The sequence below is a fragment of the Oncorhynchus kisutch genome, linkage group LG10, assembly GCF_002021735.2.
Source record: "Oncorhynchus kisutch isolate 150728-3 linkage group LG10, Okis_V2, whole genome shotgun sequence".
NCBI classification, from domain to species: domain Eukaryota; kingdom Metazoa; phylum Chordata; class Actinopteri; order Salmoniformes; family Salmonidae; genus Oncorhynchus; species Oncorhynchus kisutch.
In genome coordinates, this window is record NC_034183.2 from 60192333 (window position 1) to 60216085 (window position 23753).

At 47.5% G+C, this 23753-nt stretch overlaps 2 protein-coding genes across 6 annotated transcripts; one reads left to right on the top strand and one right to left on the bottom strand.

The window, feature by feature from the left end:
- Positions 1 to 259: 259 nt before the first annotated feature.
- On the bottom strand, positions 260 to 8896 carry LOC116352923 (ubiquitin carboxyl-terminal hydrolase 37-like). Of its 4 annotated transcripts, XM_031834384.1 has the most exons (16): positions 8787 to 8896; positions 6977 to 7551; positions 6800 to 6879; positions 6658 to 6700; positions 6361 to 6480; positions 5899 to 6030; positions 2674 to 2812; positions 2410 to 2546; positions 2148 to 2241; positions 1972 to 2051; positions 1631 to 1768; positions 1454 to 1527; positions 1227 to 1294; positions 963 to 1032; positions 723 to 861; positions 260 to 508 (listed from the first exon to the last, which is right to left on the bottom strand). In XM_031834384.1, exons 2-16 carry the CDS (start codon positions 7459 to 7461, stop codon positions 403 to 405), a joined length of 1905 nt encoding a protein of 634 aa, XP_031690244.1. In that variant the 5' UTR covers positions 7462 to 7551; positions 8787 to 8896; the 3' UTR covers positions 260 to 402. The 4 variants fall into 4 exon arrangements, 3 of the variants coding, with proteins under 3 accessions (XP_031690244.1, XP_031690245.1, XP_031690246.1); XR_004211303.1 differs by lacking the exon at positions 1227 to 1294 and having other exon boundaries at positions 392 to 508; positions 947 to 1032; XM_031834385.1 differs by lacking the exon at positions 260 to 508 and having other exon boundaries at positions 738 to 861; positions 947 to 1032.
- Positions 8844 to 10209, top strand: LOC116375883 (myosin heavy chain, embryonic smooth muscle isoform-like). Of its 2 annotated transcripts, XM_031834388.1 has the most exons (3): positions 8844 to 8959; positions 9189 to 9370; positions 9482 to 10209. In XM_031834388.1, the coding sequence occupies exons 2-3, from the start codon at positions 9198 to 9200 to the stop codon at positions 9636 to 9638; spliced, it is 330 nt and encodes a 109-aa protein (XP_031690248.1). In that variant the 5' UTR covers positions 8844 to 8959; positions 9189 to 9197; the 3' UTR covers positions 9639 to 10209. The 2 variants fall into 2 exon arrangements, with proteins under 2 accessions (XP_031690248.1, XP_031690247.1); XM_031834387.1 differs by lacking the exon at positions 8844 to 8959 and having other exon boundaries at positions 9176 to 9370.
- Positions 10210 to 23753: the final 13544 nt, after the last annotated feature.

Consider the following 23753-nt stretch of genomic DNA (forward strand, 5'->3'; position numbering starts at 1 on the left):
ATAGTCTGATGGTGGTATAGGGCAGCTTGATGGTGGTGTAGGGATAATTGATGGTGGTCTAGGGCAGCTTGATGGTTGTCTAGGGCAGCTTGATGGTGGTGTAGGGCAGCTTGATGGTGGTGTAGGGCAGCTTGATGGTGGTGTAGGGCAGCTTGATGGTGGTGTAGGGCAGCTTGATGGGGGTCTAGGGCAGCTTGATGGGGGTCTAGGGCAGCTTGATGGTGGTCTAGGGCAGCTTGATGGTGGTGTAGGGCAGCTTGATGGTGGTCTAGGGCAGCTTGATGGTGGAGTAGGGCAGTCTGATGGTGGTCTAGGGCAGCTTGATGGTGGTCTAAGGCAGTTGATGGTGGTGTAGGGCAGCCTAATTCGATTAATCTGATGTTTCTTGGTGTGTGGTAGGTGCTACTCCAGGTGGTCCCTGAGCGCTGTGCCACTCCCTGAGTTTAATGATGGGTTCTCCTGGTCCTTCTCCTGGTAGTGAGGGGCCTGGTCTCCTTCACCTGCTCCACTTTAATGAGAAATGACAGGGAGATCTTACATGTACATACAATGTCTGAAAAATAACACATACAGAGGTATTACAGGTTAAAGGGATAACTCTTAATGCGTGGTCAATGAATCATCTTTCTAGCTTTGGTAAACACTTTTTTTTCTTGATGACTCATTGTCGTCATTGACTCCATTTGTGACATTCTTCTCATATTTGTGGCCTAGAGCCTTACCTGCAGACATAGAACAGGATGTAGGCAGTCTGTGCAATCTCCTTCAGCACAGTGGCCTCATCTGTCCTCAAGACATGTGCGTCATCCAGGCAGAGCCACCCACTGCCACGGCTGTCCAAAACATCACTGATGTAGTGGCCTAGGGAACAAGGGAAACAAAATAGAGTGTACATTAAGCTTTCATAATTGTGTGTGCGTGCCTGCATACCTGCGTGCCTGCCTACCTGCATGCCTGCATACCTGTATACATGTTGTCTCCCAGATGTGAGATCACACTTGACAATTTGTAGATATTGTCTGGCTGGTGTCTCTGTAAGGAAACACATTTAATAATAGGATTGTTATTTTGTCTACAGGATAGGGGTGCCTTCTATAACTGCCTTATCTTGATCCGCCCACTATCTCAACTGGATCTAATTATCTGTTATTTATTTCTCTCTCTCTCTCTCTCTCTCTCTCTCTCTCTCTCTCTCTCTCTCTCTCTCTCTCTCTCTCTCTCCTCACCACAGCGGCTGCCTGCTGCTTTTTCTCACTGTCAGCTGGTTTCTCTAGCTGGTCAGAGGAATTTGAAGCTGGTGGGGGTATATCAAATATAGTGTAAATACAAACCAGAAAGTGAAGTGGAAACCCATCAACAAATATACTCTTAACTTCAGCTTCCCACTTTTTTCCTCAACAGTCCTGTTTCATGAGAGGGTGTTCTGCATGATGTCAATAACACAATGTCCTACCTGGTCTATCAAGGGTGCCTTTCGGGGAGTTTGCAGGTGTGTTGTCCATGTTGTTTCTACCCAGGGAGCTTGCCCTGTGTAAATTGATGGCATTGAAAATAAATATCTAGTGTGTGAAAATCATGGTGTGTGTTGGCTACTCAATGTGCAATGTGCCCAAACAGAGTGTAAACCAACCTGGCTCCAGACTGGACATGGGCTGTCTTCCCACATACGGCTGGGAGGGTTATTTCTGCAGGGATGGACATGGGATCATCCACCTTCTCTGGCTCCCAGTCACCTGCAGTAAATCGCTTGATATGAAGCATTAGGACCCTGCTCAGAGACAGACAGGCAGGCGGGCAGGCATTCACAAAGACAGACAGACAGACAGACAGACAAACATTCACATACACAGACGAGCAGGCAGGCGTTCACACAGACAAAGGAATCAGTCTTGTACTCAAATCAATAACCCAGTTTGGTGAGTTAGATCAGGACTGTCAATTGTAATCTGAGATGATGATGGAGGGACTCACCGGGGCAGCGTGAGGAAGTGCCTAGTCACAGATGCCGTGCTGCCTGAGCACACCCTGCATGCACACTCTAACGCAGATGGCTAGGTGACAAAGGATAGCAATACAATTATGAACATTATGACATTAATGATAGTGTTCCTTGACATACTAACTCTTGGTTTAAGCTAAGTGCTGACCTTAAAGTAGAGGTCCAGGCTGTGTGGCAGGTAATGGCTCAGGCTCAGTGACAGGTGATTATAATCCTCCTGACCATACACTATAACTCCACAGCTTCAGAAGTACGGAGAGAAATGCATCAGCTATCCAACACAAACCTTTTGATCCCTCTACACACTATCTTAATGCTTTACCTCTGTATCCTGCATGTTATGCTGACATTAAACCTCCTCACAAATGTGATGACATCAAGGTACACCGTATACAAATGACAGCTGTTACCTGGTGCAGGTACGGGAAGTCTTCAGCTTGAATTCTAACTGCTTCACGGGGCAGGTGTATGGCTCTGGTGAGCCCTTTAATGCCATACCCTCCTCCTTCAGCTGAAAGAGGAGGAGCAACACACATTCATGGGCATCCTAAGAGAAGAATGGGAAAGAAGCAGAAAATACATCAACAACTACAACTGAAACAGAGCTGAGGAAAAACACTGTCACGTGTCCCAGGTTTATTGTTAAGTGAGTCTTTTAGCAAATAATATCTTACCTGTTCATAGTCTTCCTCATAGTCCTCATTGACAACGGAAAGACAGCGCTTGACTGTTTGAAGGATTTTCTTATTTTCCTTGTTCTTAGCATTAACAGTGCCTCCAGAAAGCCTGGCCTGATGTAACTTGGCAAAGCAGCTGTGGAGGGAGACAAAGAGCATGCATTCAGGTTTCACTCTCTCACCTTGGCCACAGATTAGCTCTGTGCTTCTACTTTAGCCTCTGATCAAATATGATTCAACTGATTCCTGGCTGTGACAGGAAATCATCTCTGGTGTTAATCAGAAGCTGAGTTGGGTGTGGTTTTATCTTAAAAATCATATGAGGCACTAAGAGTGTACGAAGGACAATATAAATCCATCCATCCTACATACTTACATTCATACATACATACAGTGGGGCAAAACATTATTTAGTCAGCCACCAATTGTGCATGTTCTCCCACTTATAAAGATGAGAGAGGCCTGTAATTTTCATCATAGGTACAGTTCAACTATGACAGACAAAATGAGAAATAAAATCCAGAAAATCACTTTGTAGGATTTTTTATGAATTTATTTGCAAATTATGGTGGAAAATAAGTATTTGGTCAATAACAAAAGTTTATCTCAAAACTTTGTTATATACCCTTTGTTGGCAATGACAGAGGTCAAACGTTGTCTGTAAGTCTTCATAAGGTTTTCATACACTGTTTCTGGTATTTTGGTCCATTCCTCCATGCAGATCTCCACTAGAGCAATGATGTTTTGGGGCTGTTGCTGGGCAACACAGACTTTCAACTCCCAACAAAGATTTTCTATGGGGTTGAGATCTGGAGACTGGCTAGGCCACTCCAGGACCTTGAAATGCTTCTTACGAAGCCACTCCTTCGTTGCCCAGGCGGTGTGTTTGGGATCATTGTCATGCTGAAAGACCAAGCCACGTTTAATCTTCAATGCCCTTGCTGATGGAAGGAGGTTTTCACTCAAAATCTCATGATACATGGCCCCATTCATTCTTTCCTTTACACAGATCAGTCGTCCTGGTCCCTTTGCAGAAAAACATGCTTCACAGTAGGTATGGTGTTCTTTGGATGCAACTCAGCATTTTGGTTTCATCTGACCATATGACATTCTCCCAATCTTCTTCTGGATCATCCAAATGCTCTCTAGCAAACTTCAGACGGGCCTGTACATGTACTGGCTTAAGCAGGTGGACACGTCTGGCACTGCAGGATTTGAGTCCCTGGCGGCGTAGTGTGTTACTGATGGTAGGCTTTGTTACTTTGGTCCCAGCTCTCTGCAGGTCATTCACTAGGTGGGGGACCTAGTGAATGACCTGCAGAGAGCTGGGACCAAAGTGTGGTACTGGGATTTTTACTCACTGTTCTTGTGATCATTTTGACCCCACGGGTGAGATCTTGCGTGGAGCCCCAGATTGAGGGAGATTATCAGTGGTCTTGTATGTCTTCCCTTTCCTAATAATTGCTCCCACAGTTGATTTCTTCAAACCAAGCTGCTTACCTATTGCAGATTCAGTCTTCCCAGCCTGGTGCAGGTCTACAATTTTGTTTCTGGTGTCCTTTGACAGCTCTTTGGTCTTGGCCATAATGGAGTTTGGAGTGTGACTGTTTGAGGTTGTGGACAGGTGTCTTTTATACTGATAACAAGTTCAAACAGGTGCCATTAATACAGGTAACGAGTGGAGGACAGAAGAGCCTCTAAAATAAGAGGTTACAGGTCTGTGAGAGCCAGAAATCTTGCTTGTTAGTAGGTGACCAAATACTTATTTTCCACCATAATTTGCAAATAAATTCATTAAAATTCGTACAATGTGATTTTCTGGATTTTTTTTCTGTCATAGTTGAAGTGTACCTATGATGAAAATTACAGGCCTCTCCCATCTTTTTAAGTGGGAGAACTTGCACAATTGGTGGCTGACTAAATACTTTTTTGCCCCACTGTACATAAATACATGCATACATACATACATGCATGCATGCATACATACATACATACATACATACATACATACATACATACATACATACATACATACATACATACATACATACATACATACATACATACATACACACACACATACATACATACATACAGTATACTGAACAAAAATATAAATGCAACATGTGAAGTATTGGTCCCATGTTTCATGAGCTGAAATAAAAGATCCTATACATTTTCCATACGCACAAAAAAGCTTATTTCTGTGCACAGATTTGTTTGCATATCTGTTAGTGAGCATTTATCCTTTGCCAAGATAATCCATCCACCTGACAGGTGGCATATCAAGAAGCTGATTAAACAGCATGATCATTACACAGGTGCACCTTGTGCTGAGGACAATAAAAGGCCACTCTAAAATGTGCAGTTTTGTTACACAACACAATACCACAGATGTCTCAGGTTTTGAGGGAGTGTGCAATTAGCATGCTGACAGCAGGAATCTCCACCAGAGCTATTGCCAGAGAATTGAATGTTCATTTCTATACCATAAGCCATCTCCAACATTGTTTTAGAAAATTTAGCAGTATGTCCAACCGGCCTCCCAACCGCAGACCACGTGTAACCACACAAGCCCAGGACCTCCATATCCAGCTTCTTCACCTGCGGCATCGTCTGAGGGGGTGCTGAGGAGTACTTCTGTCTGTAATAAAGCTCTTTTGTGGGGAAATCTCATTCTGATCGGCTGCGCCTAACTCCCCAGTGGGTGGGCCTATGCCCTCCCAGCCCCACCCATGGCTGCACCCTTGCTCAGTCGTGAAATCCATAGATTATGGCCTAATGAATTTATTTCAATAGACTAATTTCCTTATATGAATTGTAACTGAGTAAAATCTTTGAAATTGTTGCATGTTGCGTTTATATTTTTGTTTAGCACACATACATAAATAGATAAATACATACATAGATAAATACATACATACATACATACATACATACCACAGGAGGTTGATGGCACCTTAATTGGGGAGGACGGGTTCGTGGTAATGGCTGGAGCGGAATCAGTGGAATGCTATCAAATATATCAAACATATAGTTTCCATGTGTTTGATGCCATTCCATTTGTTCCGTTTCAGACATCATTACGAGCCGTCCTCCCCTCAGCAGCCTCCACTGACACATACATCGAGGCGGAACTTGTGTACTGTAACTATAAGCGTCTAGGTGGGTGGGTCAGTGTGTGTACAGGTGGGACAGGAGGGTGAGAGCGAGGCTGTATACCATAGCAGTTTAGAGGAGGGGGAGGAACTCCAGATGTTCTGCTGTCTCAGGATGTCTCTGCAAAATGCTGGCAGCCCCAGCAGGCACTGCAGAGCAGAGTTCATGAAGCAGGTGTTGCCAATATTAGGCAACCTGTGGGAAAGAAGCCATCAGATACACACTAATATCTGAACTGTGGACCAAAGGTAAACTAATGAATGTATTTGTAAGGCATGAACACAAGATAACTCTGAGTACCACACTGAATTATTTAAAACAAAAAGCAGAGGTCAGAGATAAGAGTAGGTGTGTGTGTGTGTGTGTGTGTGTGTGTGTGTGTGTGTGTGTGTGTGTGTGTGTGTGTGTGTGTGTGTGTGTGTGTGTGTGTGTGTGTGTGTGTGTGTGTGTGTGTGTGTGTGTGTGTGTGTGTGTGTGTGTGTGTGTGTGTGTGTGTGTGTGTGTGTGTGTGTGTGTGTGTTTTACCCGAAGAGCTTGGTGTTGTCTTCGCCCTCGTCTGTGCAGCTCTGCTCCCCCAGCTGGGTGCTACTCTTGCTGACCAGGTTGGGGAGGCGAGCCATGGCTTCCCGAGACCTGACCAATGGCCTGGAGGAAGAGAGACAGGGTAGAGGCCTCAGTAGCAGTAGCTCAACACCAATCCGTCTGTTTGAACACTGTTTTAATGTACAGGCATACATATATTCCTTACCATGCCAGGGTGTGAGTGACCACTCTTATGTAGAGTTGAGTGAGATGAAGGTGGCTATTGTCTACAGTACTTACCTCTCCAAGGAGACAGAGGAAGCCTTCAGGTCAATGGAGGCCTCTGCAGAGAGAGACAGAGAGACGGAGAGCGGTAAGAGAGAAGCTTTGTCAAAGATGAATTGAGAAAAATAGCACCAAAAAATGGTACCCGTTTACAGACCTGCAATGCCAGCAAATAGGGGTATCATTCTCTTTGGAACAACTGCTCCCACCTCTTTGACCTCAGAGCTCATAAGATCTCTGTAAAGACACACAGACATATGCATTAGGTTAGCTATATTATATTGGCTTTTTCATTTCAATGGTTGGCATGAAATGTGATATCAGGCTGCAGTACCTGGCAGTCTCACTGTCTTTGTTGGTCTCTCCATGGTGGTCCAGGGGGTTTGGAGAGGAGGACTGGGGGGCAGGGGAGGAGACGTGGGTTGTGGAGGAAGGGCAGGCAGGACTGGGGGGAGTGGCAGAGGAGGAAAACTGAGTTGAGACAGCCAGGGAAACAGAAGATGCACTAAAAGGGGAGGAGGACTGTGATCCTTCCTCTGAAGAAGAAGAAGAAGAAGAAGAAGAGAGAGATGACATGTGGAGAGAGGAGAGGCAAGAGAGGCCGAAGAACTTGGAGAGAGTGGAAGGGGATCTGGCAGGGGATCCAGGGGGTGAGGGGGATGGAGTGCCGATTGGTGTTCGGCCAGACAAGGGGTTGAGGGGCGTCAGAGATGTTGTAGACGGTTTCAAATGGAAAGAAGAGACAAAGGAAGAATCAAGTTGGTCGTGATCCTTTACGTTCTTCTTCTCCCGGTTTTTCCAAACTGACGCAGTTACCATGCTGGCATCCAATGACGTCAGTTTGGGTGGGATTGGGAACGGCGATGGACAGCGGCTCCCAATCCCGAGGCGAACTCTGCACTTCTTTTTCTGTTTGGAGAAACATTATATATGTTATATTTGAACTAGCAGCAAATGTCACAAATTGCCTAGTAATATAAAGGTAAAATAAAAAAATAAACATTATCTGACCATAAAATAAAGAATTTGTCGCCCAATCATATTGAATTCTGTATCATAGGCAGACAAATAGCAAAAATAAAACCATTGTAACCATCATACAGTTATACCCTCTGTCCCAAATCCTGCCATTTGGCACACATAAATAGACAATGAAACAACTAGGAATAGCTGAAAAGAATAGACTCTAAAGCGTAACAGAATTAGACAAATTCTAGCCCAGAATAGACATATACCTTTTTACAGCAACACAAACATCCCATTTCAGTGTATTTGTAGACTATGCCTGGGTTTGCAGAACATCAAAATATGTTGCCTATTTCACATTGTGATGTCATAAACCAAATGATGATGCGCCTGTCTATGCGTTACCAGCGTAAATAGCCAACAAATCACACACACCAAAATGTTGAAAAATAATTAACAAAATGAATTTATCGTGTATTCAGAGTTGGGATATGGGAAGAGTCTAGGACATTCGAAGTAACGTTACTGTCTATCAGAATCAAAACAACTTTTATTGGCCAAGTGGCCTACATTCACACATTCACAGAATTTGACTCGATGAATTGGTGCTGCCAGCAATAGACAAACGTAAAGACACATTTACAGCCTATACAATATACAGTAAACATAAAACATATTTATTAGCTTCTATCTTCTTAAGATACTTGAGAGTAACATTTTATTATGGAAAGTAAAATGCCTATTTCACTTCAGTTGACGATCATCTGATACAGATCGAACGTAGCTTTGCAATGGTTGTTAGGAGGACCTTTGAAATAGAAAAGGAGAGCTGGACACTCTAACTCAGACTCAATAATTTAATAACCTAATATTGTCACGTTCTGACCTTTATTTCCTTTGTTTTGTCATTATTTAGTATGGTCAGGGCGTGAGTTGGGGTGGGCAGTCTATGTTTGTTTTTCTATGATTTGGGGATTTCTATGTTTCGGCCTAGTATGGTTAGTTGTCTCTGATTGAGAATCATACTTAGGTAGCCTGGGTTGCACTGTTTGTTTGTGGGTGATTGTTTGTTTCAGCGCAGTTCGCATTAGCGTCACGGTTGTTATTTCGTTTATTGTTTTTGTATAGGGTTTTAGTGTTCAGTGTTTTCTTTATTAAAATTAATGATGAACACATACCACGCCGCATTTTGGTCCTCCGATCCATCTCGCCTCTCCTCTTCAGATGAAGAGGACGACCGTGACAAATATCCAACCTTTCCGACCGACAAACTGTCTTCATCAGCGTATACCGTCAGGAGCACCTTAACACAGATGGATATATTAATCTCTGACCGTACCTCATTGAAAAGGTGCCACTCCGCCTCCCGGTTGGCGCAGTACTGTACTGCAGCGCCAGCTGTGCCATCAGAGACTCTGGGTTCGCGCCCAGGCTCTGTCGTAACCGGCAGCGACCGGGAGGTCCATGGGGCGACGCAGAATTGGCCTAGCGTCGTCCAGTAACCACTGGACCATAGGACTGCTGAGTATTGTAAGTATTAGTATTGACTGTTCATCATTGTTGTCTGTTGTGACTCCTAGCTGGGTCAGATGGAGAAGGCCAACTCTTGCATGAAGCAGCTGAAGAGGCAGCTTGAGGAGGCTGAGGAGGAGGCCACACGTGCCAACGCCTACCACAGGAAGCTGCAGAGGGAGCTGGACGATGCCACTGAGGCCAGCGAGGGTCTCAGACGTGAGGTCAACACACTCAAGAGCCGCCTCAGGTATTTAGAGCCCCCCCCACACACACACAAACAGTTGTGTATATTGGCCAAATTGATGGTCCTCGTTACTAATACCTCTCCACCTCTCCTGGCCCCCTCTGTCCCCTGCAGGCGTGGAGGCCCCATCAGTTTCTCCTCCAGCCGCTCAGGCAGGCGTCAGCTGCAGGTGGAGGGAACATCGCTCTACCTCCTATCTGACAATGAGGTGGAAAACAAGACCACGGACGCCAATGCCAACGAGACGCCAGCAGCTCCCCAACCAGAGTAGACGCGCTCCCTCCAGCCCACACGCAGCATGGCCTCTGCCCCCACAAACCTTACCCCTGTCCTCCTAACCCCAGACACCAGCAGTGGACCCCACTACTCTGCCTTACCCTTCTATGGCAAGCTGCAGGGCCAAGCAAATCCATCATCTCCTCTATATGAATATACCGCACATCCAGCCTTGGATTCATTTTTAACATCAATTGCAGATAAAAGTGCATTTAAATTGCATAGGCGTCTGAGTGTGCATAGGCACTCGAAAACAAGTAGCAGGAGTTTACCATAATTATGTTAAGCTACTTCCCTGGAACAGCCATTAGAATCAAACAGCCCTCTTGCTAGAATTAACCTCTGTCATTTCAGCTGGTTTACTGGCACACAGGTGGACGACTCACACAAGTCAGTAAAAACATGTCTTTCATGATTGTACAGTATTGGACCAGGAAATGTAAAACAAAGCACAGCATAAGCGAGGGAATTATTTTTAATTGGTAGCCTAAATGATGATCCCACCAAATGTTTTCATCAAAACCACCACTGTCATAGAGATACTGCAATCCACTTAGTTTAGTATATAAATAACTGTGAATAACTCTTTGGTAGCAGGTTTGTAGTAAATTAGATTGTACCATGCCATGTTGCCTCAGCATTCCCCCTATATATATGACCAGCAAAAGACCCTGTTAACTTTACCAATATAACCTTGTCCAATAACCCACCATTTTATATTTGACATATCAATCTACTTTAAGTGGTGTACGATAATGTGTGGAATTAGGTTTGTCAGACTTGGAACAAAGGCCCTTTTTTCAGAAAGACAGCCCAAATGTGTGCTTGACTGTCACACCCTGACCATAGTTTGCTTTGTATGTTTCTATGTTTTGTGTGATCTGAGTGGGCATTCTATGTTGGATGTCTTGTCTGTTTCTGTGTTTGGGCCTGATATGGTTCTCAATCAGAGGCAGGTGTTAGTCATTCTCTCTGATTGGGAACCATATTTAGGGAGCCTGTTTGGTTTTTTTATTTTATTTTTTTATTTGATTTCACCTTTATTTAACCAGGTAGGCTAGTTGAGAACAATTTCTCATTTGCAACTGCGACCTGGCCAAGATAAAGCATAGCAGTGTGAACAGACAACACAGAGTTACACATGGCGTAAACAATTAACAAGTCAATAACACAGTAGAAAAAAAGGGGAGTCTATACATTGTGTGCAAAAGGCATGAGGAGGTAGGCGAATAATTACAATTTTGCAGATTAACACTGGAGTGATAAATGATCAGATGGTCATGTACAGGTAGAGATATTGGTGTGCAAAAGAGCAGAAAAGTAAATCAATTTAAACAGCATGGGGATGAGGTAGGTAAAAATGTGTGGGCTATTTACCGATAGACTATGTACAGCTGCAGCGATCGGTTAGCTGCTCAGATAGCAGATGTTTGAAGTTGGTGAGGGAGATAAAAGTCTCCAACTTCAGCGATTTTTTTTTGTTGCAATTCGTTCCAGTCACAGGCAGCAGAGAACTGGAACGAAAGGCGGTGTTGGGGTTTGTGGGTGATTGTTCCTGTCTTTGTGTTGGTTACACCAGATAGGGCTGTTTTCGTTTTTTCACGTTTTTGTATATTGTTCTATTTTCATCTTTATTAAAGATGTATCACAATAACCACGCTGCGTTTTGGTCCGCCTCTCCTTCAACAGAAGAATCCCGTTACATTGACATACTATAATATTGCTATGTATAATTCTGGCTATTCAGTTATGTTTTCTGTACCATGTACAAAATACTTAACTCAAAAAGGTCTCTTTGACATCTCGTGTCACCTTAATTTCAATACATTACAAATGGCTGAATAATATTCGCATGATTTACAGAAGGGTAATTCATGTTTTATTGAGTGTTAGAGCGTTGGTTTTAATTCAGTGGTTCAGGGAAGAGCAATCGATCAATTTGAATATGCACACTTGTTGATGCCTTGATTATTAAATGTTAAACATAAATTACCATTTTGTAAATGACTAATTACATATTTGAGGTCTTTATTATTTTAAACCAGAACAAATTGGGGGGAAAAAAGGTTTATCTGTTTCTTTTGAAAGACAATAAAGACATGAGGGGAAAAAAGTGTATCGTGTTTGAACCAGTTTCATAGCTTTAGTGTCATATTATACCATAAGCACCTCTCCCATCGTGTTGGTGTGAACCAGTGTTATAACAGAATGATTTATGGAGCCTTCTGTCTGCCAGGCAGAAAGTAGGATTCCATTGGGTTCAAAGCTTTAACATCCTGAAGGTTGTTATTAGTGGACTGGCTGTTGACGACCAGGTATTCATCATCTCCTTTTATTTCTTGTATTTCTAGACTTTTTTTGTTGCTGTTGTAAAAGACCAATAAACATATCCGTTATAGAAAACATATTTTTTCTTCTATATTTCTTGTGCAACACATTGATGTCCTCTTAGTCTTTCCCACAGTAGTTGTGGGTCAAGACTGTCTCCAAACTGATATGTGATGTATGGTCTATGTTACATTACCATTCATTGTTCCCTTACTTCATTGTATTTGTGGTTACATTAAAACCCTGAGGGAGTGCGTAGATAGACTGTGCACAGACACACAATATTGTTGTAATATTAACTTTTTCCTATTTTTACCCAACATGAATGAATGATAGAGATTGCCTCTTATACAGTGCATTCAGAACGTATTCACACCCCTTGAATTTTTCCACATGTTATGTTACAGCCTTATTCAAAATGGATCTAAAAAATCATCAATCTACACACAATACCCCATAATGACAAAGTGGAGACAGGTTTTTAGACATTGTAGCAAATGTATACAAAATAAAAACAGAAATACTTGTACATGATTGTACATGGTTTGGAACGGCACACACCTGTCTATTTATTTAATTTATTTTTGATTTCACCTTTATTTAACCAGGTAGGCAAGTTGAGAACAACTTCTCATTTACAATTGCGACCTGGCCAAGATAAAGCAAAGCAGTTCGACATACAACAACACAGAGTTACACATGGAGTAAAACAAACATGCAGTCAATAATAAGGTATAAACAAGACTATATACGATGTGAGCAAATGAGGTGAGATAAGGGAAGTAAAGGCAAAAAAAGGCCATGGTGGCAAAGTAAATACAATATAGCAAGTTAAACACTGGAATGGTAGATTTGCAGTGGAAGAATGTGAAAAGTAGAAATAGAAATAATGGGGTGCAAAGGAGCAAAATAAATAAATAACATAAATACAGTAGGGAAAGAGGTAGTTGTTTGGGCTAAATTATAGGTGGGCTATGTACAGGTGCAGTAATCTGTGAGCTGCTCTGACAGTTGGTGCTTAAAGCTAGTGAGGGAGATAGTGTTTCCAGTTTCAGAGATTTTTGTAGTTCGTTCCAGTCATTGGCAGCAGAGAACTGGAAGGAGAGGCGGCCAAAGAAAGAATTGGTTTTGGGGGTGACCCTAGAGATATACCTGCTGGAGCGCGTGCTACAGGTGGGTGATGCTATGGTGACCAGCGAGCTGAGATAAGGGGGGACTTTACCTAGCAGGGTCTTGTAGATGACATGGAGCCAGTGGGTTTGGCGACGAGTATGAAGCGAGGGCCAGCCAACGAGAGGGTACAGGTCACAATGGTGGGTAGTATATGGGGCTTTGGTGACAAAACGGATTGCACTGTGATAGACTGCATCCAATTTGTTGAGTAGGGTATTGGAGGCTATTTGTAAATGACATCGCCGAAGTCGAGGATGGTAGGATGGTCAGTTTTACAAGGGTATGTTTGGCAGCATGAGTGAAGAATGCTTTTTTTGCGAAATAGGAAGCCAATTCTAGATTTAACTTTGGATTGGAGATGTTTGATGTGGGTCTGGAGGGAGAGTTTACAGTCCAACCAGACACCTAGGTATTTGTAGTTGTCCACGTATTCTAAGTCAGAGTAGTGATGTTGGACAGGCGGGCAGGTGCAGGCAGCGATCGGTTGTAGAGCATGCATTTAGTTTTACTTGTATTTAAGAGCAATTGGAGGCCACGGAAGGAGAGTTGTATGGTATTGAAGCTTGCCTGGAGGGTTGTTAACACAGTGTCCAAAGAAGGGCCAGAAGTATACAGAATGGTGTCGTCTGCGTAGAGGTGGATCAGAGACTCACCAGCAGCAAGAGCGACATCATTGATGTATACAGAGAAGAGAGTCGGTCCAAGAATTGAACCCTGTGGCACACCCATAGAGACTGCCAGAGGTCCGGACAGCAGAGCCTCCGATTTGACACACTGAACTCTATCAGAGAAGTAGTTGGTGAACCAGCCGAGACAATCGTCTGCCGACGAGGATGTGGTGATTGACAGAGTCAAAAGCCTTGGCCAGATCAATGAATACGGCTGCACAGTCATGTTTCTTATCGATGGCGGTTAATATATCGTTTAGGACCTTGAGCGTGGCTGAGGTGCACCCATGACCAGCTCTGAAACCAGAGAAGGTATGGTGAGATTCGAAATGGTCGCTAATCTGTTTGTTGACTTGGCTTTCGAAGACCCTAGAAAGGCAGGGTAGGATAGATATAGGTCTGTAGCAGTTTGGGTCAAGAGTGATCCCCCCCCCTTAAAGAGGGGGATGACCGCAGCTGCTTTCCAATCTTTGGGAATCTCAGACGACACGAAAGAGAGGTTGAACAGGCTAGTAATAGGGGTGGCAACTATTTCGGCAGATCATTTTAGAAAGAAGGGGTCCAGATAGTCTAGCCCGGCTGATTTGTAGGGGTCCAGATTTTGCAGCTCTTTTAGAACATCAGCTGACTGGATTTGGGAGAAGGAGAAATGGGGAAGGCTTGGGCTAAATGCTGTGGGGGGTGCAGTGCTGTTGACCGGGGTAGGAGTAGCCTGGTGGAAAGCATGACCAGCCGTAGAAAAATGCTTATTGAAATTCTCAATTATAGTGGATTTATCAGTGGTGACAGTATTTCCTATCTTCAGTGCAGTGGGCAGCTGGGAGGAGGTGTTCTTATTCTCCATGGACTTTACAGTGTCCCAGAACTTTTTTGAGTTAGTGTTGCAGGAAGCAAATTTCTGCTTGAAAAAGCTAGCCTTGGCTTTTCTAACTGCTTGTGTATACTGGTTTCTAGCTTCCCTGAACAGCTGCATATCACGATGGCTGTTCGATGCTAATGCAGAATGCCATAGGATGTTTTTGTGTTGTTTAAGGGCAGTCAGGTCTGGGGAGAACCAAGGGCTATATCTGTTCGTGGTTCTAAATTTCTTGAATGGGGCATGCTTATTTAAGATGGGTAGGAAGGCATTTAAAAAAAAAAACAGGCATCCTCTACTGACGGGATGAGATCAATATCCTTCCAGGATACCCCGGCCAGGTCGATTAGAAAGGCCTGTATAAGAAAGGTCTATATAAGATCCCAGTTCACAGTGCATGTCAGAACAAAAACCAAACCATGTGTCACGACTTCCGTCGAGGTTGGCTCTCCTGCCCGTTCAGGCGGTGCTCGGCGGTCGTCGTCACCGTCCTACTAGCCACTACCGATCCCTTTTCGTGTATCTGTTGGTTTTGTCTGATTGGTTTCACCTGTGTGTTGTTTAGTTAATTAGTGTCTGTATATAATGTAGGTTGTCCCACCCTTGTTTTGTGCGGGATTGTTTATTTTGACATTCATTTTTCGTCTGTCGGTGTTATTGTGTTTCTTATTCTCCGGTTAGTCTGTTATCCTGTGTTGGATAATTTCACCCTGTGTGTGTTTGGGTTGACCGTGTTTGTTTTGTTCACCGGAGAATAAACTCTATATCGCATTCTGCTATCTGCGCCTGATTCCACCCACCTTGATTAGACGTGACAGAATCCCGCACCCGCCATGGAATCAGCAGGAGCAGCAGCGTCTCCTCTCCCATCGATGGAAGAGAGGGTCCTCCATCATACCAGCGTGCTTCACCGGATTGGTTCTGCTATGGACCAAATGATGGAGAGAATGGATCGATGGGAGAGGAGTGGCCTCCCCACCTCACCTCTAGCAACCCCTTCTCCAGCACCTCCTGTTTCTGCGACCACATCTGGCTCTGGGGCTCTTCGGCTGACACTCCCACGGGAGTTTGACGGATCGGCGGCTGGGTGCCAGGGTTTCCTCCTTCAGCTGGAACTATACCTGGCTACCGTGCGTCCTGCTCCCTCTGGAGAGGAGAGCGTGTGCGCCCTCGTCTCCTGCTTGACTGGGCGAGCCCTCGAGTGGGCCAACGCAGTGTGGAATGGTCCGGACACGGCTAAGGATAATTACCCAGAGTTCACCCGCCGATTCCGAGCTGTTTTTGACCATCCACCCGAGGATCGGGCGGCGGGTGAACGGCTGTTTCACCTGCGTCAGGAGACGAGGAGCGTACAGGATTTTGCCCTAGAGTTTAGGACTTTGGCAGCAGGAGCAGGGTGGAACGACAGGGCCTTGATTGATCATTTTAGATGTAGTCTCAGTGAGGACATCCGCAGGGAGCTGGCATGTCGGGACACCACATTCACTCTGGATGGACTTATCGATCTGGCTATCCGTCTCGACAACCGGCTGGCTGCTCGCGGGCGTTCGGATCAGGTCCTGTCGTTTCCAATCCCCAGCCCCCCTGTTCCTATCCCTATGGAATTAGGAGGTACGGCTTCAAGGGGGACCGGAGGAGGAGTGTCCTCCTGCACCAGTTGTGGTCGACGAGGGCACACGTCCGACCGGTGCTGGAGGAACTCGTCTAGGAGTCGGGAGGACAGGCGGAACACTGCTCGATCACCCCAGGTGAGTAAGCACCAAACTCATTCATTCATTCATGTGTTTGTATTGATTTCTTTCCCTGGGTTTTCCCCCTCTCTACAGCATAAGGCACTAGTCGATTCAGGCGCAGCTGGGAATTTTATGGATCGTGGGCTTGCGTGTCGTTAGATCGACCTTTCCCCGTGTACTCCTTAGATAGCCGACCATTAGGGTCAGGAGTAATTAGGGAGGCTACGGTGCCGCTGGACATGGTAACGCAGGGTGATCATAAGGAGCAGATTAGCCTGTTCCTTATAGATTCACCTGCGTTTCCAGTGGTGTTGGGGGTTCCCTGGTTAGCTCAACACAGCCCGGTGATTTTCTGGCGACAGGGGGCTCTAAAGGGGTGGTCAGAGGAGTGTTCAGGTAGGTGTATAGGAGTTGCCGTTGGTGCGACTACGGTGGAGAGTCCAGACCAAGTTTCCACCGTGCGCATTCCCTCTGAATATGCCGATTTGGCTATCGCCTTCAGTAAAGGGAGGGCGACCCAATTACCAACTCATCGTCGAGAGGACTGCGCAATAAACCTTCTGGAAAACGCTGCACTTCCTAGGAGTCACGTGTATCCATTGTCCCAGGAGGAGACAGTTGCGATGGAAACATATGTTTCCGAATCGCTGGGACAGGGGTACATTCAGCCCTCCATATCACCCGTCTCCTCTAGCTTCTTTTTTTGTGAAGAAGAAGGATGGAGGTCTGCGTCCGTGTATTGATTATAGAGGTCTAAATTCCATCACAGTGGGGTTTAGTTACCCACTACCTCTCATCGCTACGGCAATGGAATCATTTCACGGGGCGCGATTCTTCACTAAACTGGACCTGAGGAGCGCGTATAATCTGGTACGTATCCGGGGAGGAGATGAGTGGAAGACCGCATTTAGTACTACTTCTGGTCATTATGAGTACTGCGTCATGCCATACGGGTTGAAGAATGCTCCAGCCGTTTTCCAATCCTTCGTAGATGAGATTCTCCGAGACCTGCTCGGGCAGGGAGTGGTAGTGTACATTGATGACATCTTGATCTATTCTTCCACACGCGCGGAGCATGTGTCTCTGGTGCGTAAGGTACTTGGGCGACTACTGGAGCATGACCTGTATTGCAAGGCGGAGACATGTGAGTTTTTTAAACAGTCCGTTTCCTTCCTGGGGTATCGTATTTCCACCTCCGGGGTGGTGATGGAGGATGATCGCGTTACAGCCGTGCGTAATTGGCCGACTCCGACCACGGTGAAAGAAGTGCAGCGGTTTTTAGGGTTTGCCAATTACTACCGGAGGTTTATCCGGGGTTTTGGTCAGGTGGCTGCTCCCATCACCTCACTGCTGAAGGGAGGACCGGTGCGCTTGCGCTGGTCAGCAAAGGCGGGCAGAGCTTTCAGTCGTCTGAAGGAGCTGTTCACCAATGCGCCCGTGTTGGCGCATCCGGACCCCTCTTTAGCGTTCATAGTGGAGGTGGATGCGTCCGAGGCTGGGGTTGGAGCCGTGCTGTCCCAACGCTCGGGCGTGCCATCCAAACTCCGCCCGTGTGCTTTCTTTTCGAGCAAGCTCAGCCCAGCGGAGCGAAACTATGATGTGGGGGACCGGGAGTTGTTAGCTGTAGTAAAGGCTCTGAAGGTGTGGAGACATTGGCTTGAGGGGGCTAAATACCCCTTTTCTCATCTGGACTGACCATTGTAATCTCGAGTACATCCGGGCAGCTAAGAGACTAAATCCACGTCAGGCTAGATGGGCCATGTTTTTTACTAGGTTCCAGTTTACCCTCACATATCGACCAGGCTCCCAAAACACCAAAGCTGGCGCACTGTCTCGCCTCTATGATACCGAGGAACGGTCAGTAGAGCCAACTCCCATCATTCCACCATTCCATTCCACATGTCTTGTGGCACCGGTGGTATGGGAGGTGGATGCTGAGATAGAGAGGGCCTCACGGTCAGAGCCGGCTCCTCCTAACTGTCCAGTAGGGACCAAGTACGTGCCGAGGGTGGTCCGGGACAAGCTGATTAGGTGGGCTCATACTCTTCCCTCCTCGGGTCATCCTGGTATCAAGAGGACAGTGCAGAGTCTGAGAGGGAGATATTGGTGGCCCACACTGGCTAAAGACGTGAGATTTTATGTCTCCTCCTGCTCAGTGTGTGCTCAGAGCAAGGCTCCTCGGCACCTACCTAGAGGGAAATTACAACCCCTCCCCGTTCCACAACGGCCGTGGACACATTTATCGGTGGATTTTCTTACCGACCTTCCCCCGTCCCAGGGAAGTACTACGATCCTGGTCGTTGTGGATCGGTTTTCTAAGTCCTGTCGTCTCATTCCGTTGCCTGGTCTTCCTACGGCCCTGCAGACTGCTGAGGCTTTGTTTACCCATGTCTTCCGGCACTATGGGGTGCCTGAGGACATCGTCTCTGATCGGGGTCCCCAATTCACATCCAGAGTGTGGAGGGCGTTTATGGAGAGACTGGGGGTCTCGGTTAGCTTAACCTCAGGTTTTCACCCCGAGAGTAATGGGCAGGTGGAGCGCGTTAACCAGGATGTGGGCAGGTTTCTGCGGTCCTATTGTCGGGACCGGCCTGGTGAGTGGGCTAGGTATGTTCCATGGGCCGAACTAGCCCAGAACTCCTTACGCCACTCCTCTACTAACTTGTCTCCTTTTGAGTGTGTGTTAGGTTACCAGCCGGTCCTGGCTCCATGGCATCAGAGTCAGACCGAGGCTCCTGCGGTGGAGGAATGGGTACAGCGCTCCAAGGACACCTGGAACGCCGTTCAGGACTCATTACGGTTAGCGGGAGAACGGCAGAAGAGGAGCGCTGACCAGCACCGCAGTGAGACCCCCGTGTTTGCACCAGGGGACAGGGTCTAGCTCTCGACCCAAAACCTGTCTCTCCGCCTGCCCTGTCGGAAGCTGGGGCCGCAGTGTGTGGGGCCGTTCAAAGTCCTGAGGAGAATAAACGAGGTGTGTTATAGGTTACAACTTCCTAGGTATTACCGTATTAACCCCTCGTTTCACGTGTCTCTCCTCAGGCCGGTGGTGGCTGGTCCCCTGCAAGAAGGTGAGGTGTCTGAGGTCCCTCCGCCCCCTCTGGACATCGAGGGGCCCCCGGCGTATACAGTTCAAGGCATTCTGGATTCGAGACGCCGGGTGGGGGGCCTACAGTACCTCGTGGACTGGGAGGGGTACGGCCCGGAGGAGAGATGCTGGGTTCCGGTGAGGGACATTTTGGACCCTTCTCTCATGATAGAATTCCACCGCCTCCACCCGGATCGCCCAGCACCTCGTCCTCCGGGTCGTCCTAGAGGACGGTGGCGGCGCAGCGGGAGCCTGGGGGGGGGGGTACTGTCACGACTTCCGCCGAGGTTGGCTCTCCTGCCCGTTCAGGCGGTGCTCGGCGGTCGTCGTCACCGTCCTACTAGCCACTACCGATCCCTTTTCGTGTATCTGTTGGTTTTGTCTGATTGGTTTCACCTGTGTGTTGTTTAGTTAATTAGTGTCTGTATATAATGTAGGTTGTCCCATCCTTGTTTTGTGCGGGATTGTTTATTTTGTCATTCATTTTTCTTCTGTCGGTGTTATTGTGTTTCTTATTCTCCGGTTAGTCTGTTATCCTGTGTTGGATAATTTCACCCTGTGTGTGTTTGGGTTGACCGTGTTTGTTTTGTTCACCGGAGAATAAACTCTATATCGCATTCTGCTCTCTGCGCCTGATTCCACCCACCTTGATTAGACGTGACAGAATCCCGCACCCGCCATGGAATCAGCAGGAGCAGCAGCGTCTCCTCTCCCATCGATGGAAGAGAGGGTCCTCCATCATACCAGCGTGCTTCACCGGATTGGTTCTGCTATGGACCAAATGATGGAGAGAATGGATCGATGGGAGAGGAGTGGCCTCCCCACCTCACCTCTAGCAACCCCTTCTCCAGCACCTCCTGTTTCTGCGACCACATCTGGCTCTGGGGCTCTTCGGCTGACACTCCCACGGGAGTTTGACGGATCGGCGGCTGGGTGCCAGGGTTTCCTCCTTCAGCTGGAACTATACCTGGCTACCGTGCGTCCTGCTCCCTCTGGAGAGGAGAGCGTGTGCGCCCTCGTCTCCTGCTTGACTGGGCGAACCCTCGAGTGGGCCAACGCAGTGTGGAATGGTCCGGACACTGGAACTATACCTGGCTACCGTGCGTCCTGCTCCCTCTGGAGAGGAGAGCGTGTGCGCCCTCGTCTCCTGCTTGACTGGGCGAGCCCTCGAGTGGGCCAACGCAGTGTGGAATGGTCCAGACACGGCTAAGGATAATTACCCAGAGTTCACCCGCCGATTCCGAGCTGTTTTTGACCATCCACCCGAGGGTCGGGCGGCGGGTGAACGGCTGTTTCACCTGCGTCAGGAGACGAGGAGCGTACAGGATTTTGCCCTAGAGTTTAGGACTTTGGCAGCAGGAGCAGGATGGAACGACAGGGCCTTGATTGATCATTTTAGATGTAGTCTCAGTGAGGACGTCCGCAGGGAGCTGGCATGTCGGGACACCACATTCACTCTGGATGGACTTATCGATCTGGCTATCCGTCTCGACAACCTGCTGGCTGCTCGCGGGCGTTCGGATCAGGTCCTGTCGTTTCCAATCCCCAGCCCCCCTGTTCCTATCCCTATGGAATTAGGAGGTACGGCTTCAAGGGGGACCGGAGGAGGAGTGTCCTCCTGCACCAGTTGTGGTCGACGAGGGCACACGTCCGACCGGTGCTGGAGGAACTCGCCTAGGAGTCGGGAGGACAGGCGGAACACTGCTCGATCACCCCAGGTGAGTAAGCACCAAACTCATTCATTCATTCATGTGTTTGTATTGATTTCTTTCCCTGGGTTTTCCCCCTCTCTACAGCATAAGGCGCTAGTCGATTCAGGCGCAGCTGGGAATTTTATGGATCGTGGGCTTGCGTTAAGGCTAGGGATTCCCCTGGTGTCGTTAGATCGACCTTTCCCCGTGCACTCCTTAGATAGCCGACCATTAGGGTCAGGAGTAATTAGGGAGGCTACGGTGCCGCTGGACATGGTAACGCAGGGTGATCATAAGGAGCAGATTAGCCTGTTCCTTATAGATTCACCTGCGTTTCCAGTGGTGTTGGGGGTTCCCTGGTTAGCTCAACACAGCCCGGTGATTTTCTGGCGACAGTGGGCTCTAAAGGGGTGGTCAGAGGAGTGTTCAGGTAGGTGTATAGGAGTTGCCGTTGGTGCGACTACGGTGGAGAGTCCACACCAAGTTTCCACCGTGCGCATTCCCTCTGAATATGCCGATTTGGCTATCGCCTTCAGTAAAGGGAGGGCGACCCAATTACCAACTCATCGTCGAGAGGACTGCGCGATAAACCTTCTGGAAAACGCTGCACTTCCTAGGAGTCACGTGTATCCATTGTCCCAGGAGGAGACAGTTGCGATGGAAACATATGTTTCCGAATCGCTGGGACAGGGGTACATTCAGCCCTCCATATCACCCGTCTCCTCAAGCTTCTTTTTTGTGAAGAAGAAGGATGGAGGTCTGCGTCCGTGTATTGATTATAGAGGTCTAAATTCCATCACAGTGGGGTTTAGTTACCCACTACCTCTCATCGCTACGGCAATGGAATAATTTCACGGGGCTCGATTCTTCACAAAACTGGACCTGAGGAGCGCGTATAATCTGGTACGTATCCGGGGAGGAGATGAGTGGAAGACCGCATTTAGTACTACTTCTGGTCATTATGAGTACTGCGTCATGCCATACGGGTTGAAGAATGCTCCAGCCGTTTTCCAATCCTTCGTAGATGAGATTCTCCGAGACCTGCTCGGGCAGGGAGTGGTAGTGTACATTGATGACATCTTGATCTATTCTGCCACACGCGCGGAGCATGTGTCTCTGGTGCGTAAGGTACTTGGGCGACTACTGGAGCATGACCTGTATTGCAAGGCGGAGAAATGTGAGTTTTTTAAACAGTCCGTTTCCTTCCTGGGGTATCGTATTTCCACCTCCGGGGTGGTGATGGAGGATGATCGCGTTACAGCCGTGCGTAATTGGCCGACTCCGACCACGGTGAAAGTAGTGCAGCGGTTTTTAGGGTTTGCCAATTACTACCGGAGGTTTATCCGGGGTTTTGGTCAGGTGGCTGCTCCCATCACCTCACTGCTGAAGGGAGGACCGGTGCGCTTGCGCTGGTCAGCAAAGGCGGGCAGAGCTTTCAGTCGTCTGAAGGAGCTGTTCACCAATGCGCCCGTGTTGGCGCATCCGGACCCCTCTTTAGCGTTCATAGTGGAGGTGGATGCATCCGAGGCTGGGGTTGGAGCCGTGCTGTCCCAACGCTCGGGCGTGCCATCCAAACTCCGCCCGTGTGCTTTCTTTTCGAGCAAGCTCAGCCCAGCGGAGCGAAACTATGATGTGGGGGACCGGGAGTTGTTAGCTGTAGTAAAGGCTCTGAAGGTGTGGAGACATTGGCTTGAGGGGGCTAAATACCCTTTTCTCATCTGGACTGACCATCGTAATCTCGAGTACATCCGGGCAGCTAAGAGACTAAATCCACGTCAGGCTAGATGGGCCATGTTTTTTACTAGGTTCCAGTTTACCCTCACATATCGACCAGGCTCCCAAAACACCAAAGCTGACGCACTGTCTCGCCTCTATGATACCGAGGAACGGTCAGTAGAGCCAACTCCCATCATTCCACCGTCATGTCTTGTGGCACCGGTGGTATGGGAGGTGGATGCTGAGATAGAGAGGGCCTCACGGTCAGAGCCGGCTCCTCCTAACTGTCTAGTAGGGACCAAGTACGTGCCGAGGGTGGTCCGGGACAAGCTGATTAGGTGGGCTCATACTCTTCCCTCCTCGGGTCATCCTGGTATCAAGAGGACAGTGCAGAGTCTGAGAGGGAGATATTGGTGGCCCACACTGGCTAAAGACGTGAGATTTTATGTCTCCTCCTGCTCAGTGTGTGCTCAGAGCAAGGCTCCTCGGCACCTACCTAGAGGGAAATTACAACCCCTCCCCGTTCCACAACGGCCGTGGACACATTTATCGGTGGATTTTCTTACCGACCTTCCCCGTCCCAGGGAAGTACTACGATCCTGGTCATTGTGGATCGGTTTTCTAAGTCCTGTCGTCTCATTCCGTTGCCTGGTCTTCCTACGGCCCTGCAGACTGCTGAGGCTTTGTTTACCCATGTCTTCCGGCACTATGGGGTGCCTGAGGACATCGTCTCTGATCGGGGTCCCCAATTCACATCCAGAGTGTGGAGGGCGTTTATGGAGAGACTGGGGGTCTCGGTTAGCTTAACCTCAGGTTTTCACCCCGAGAGTAATGGGCAGGTGGAGCGCGTTAACCAG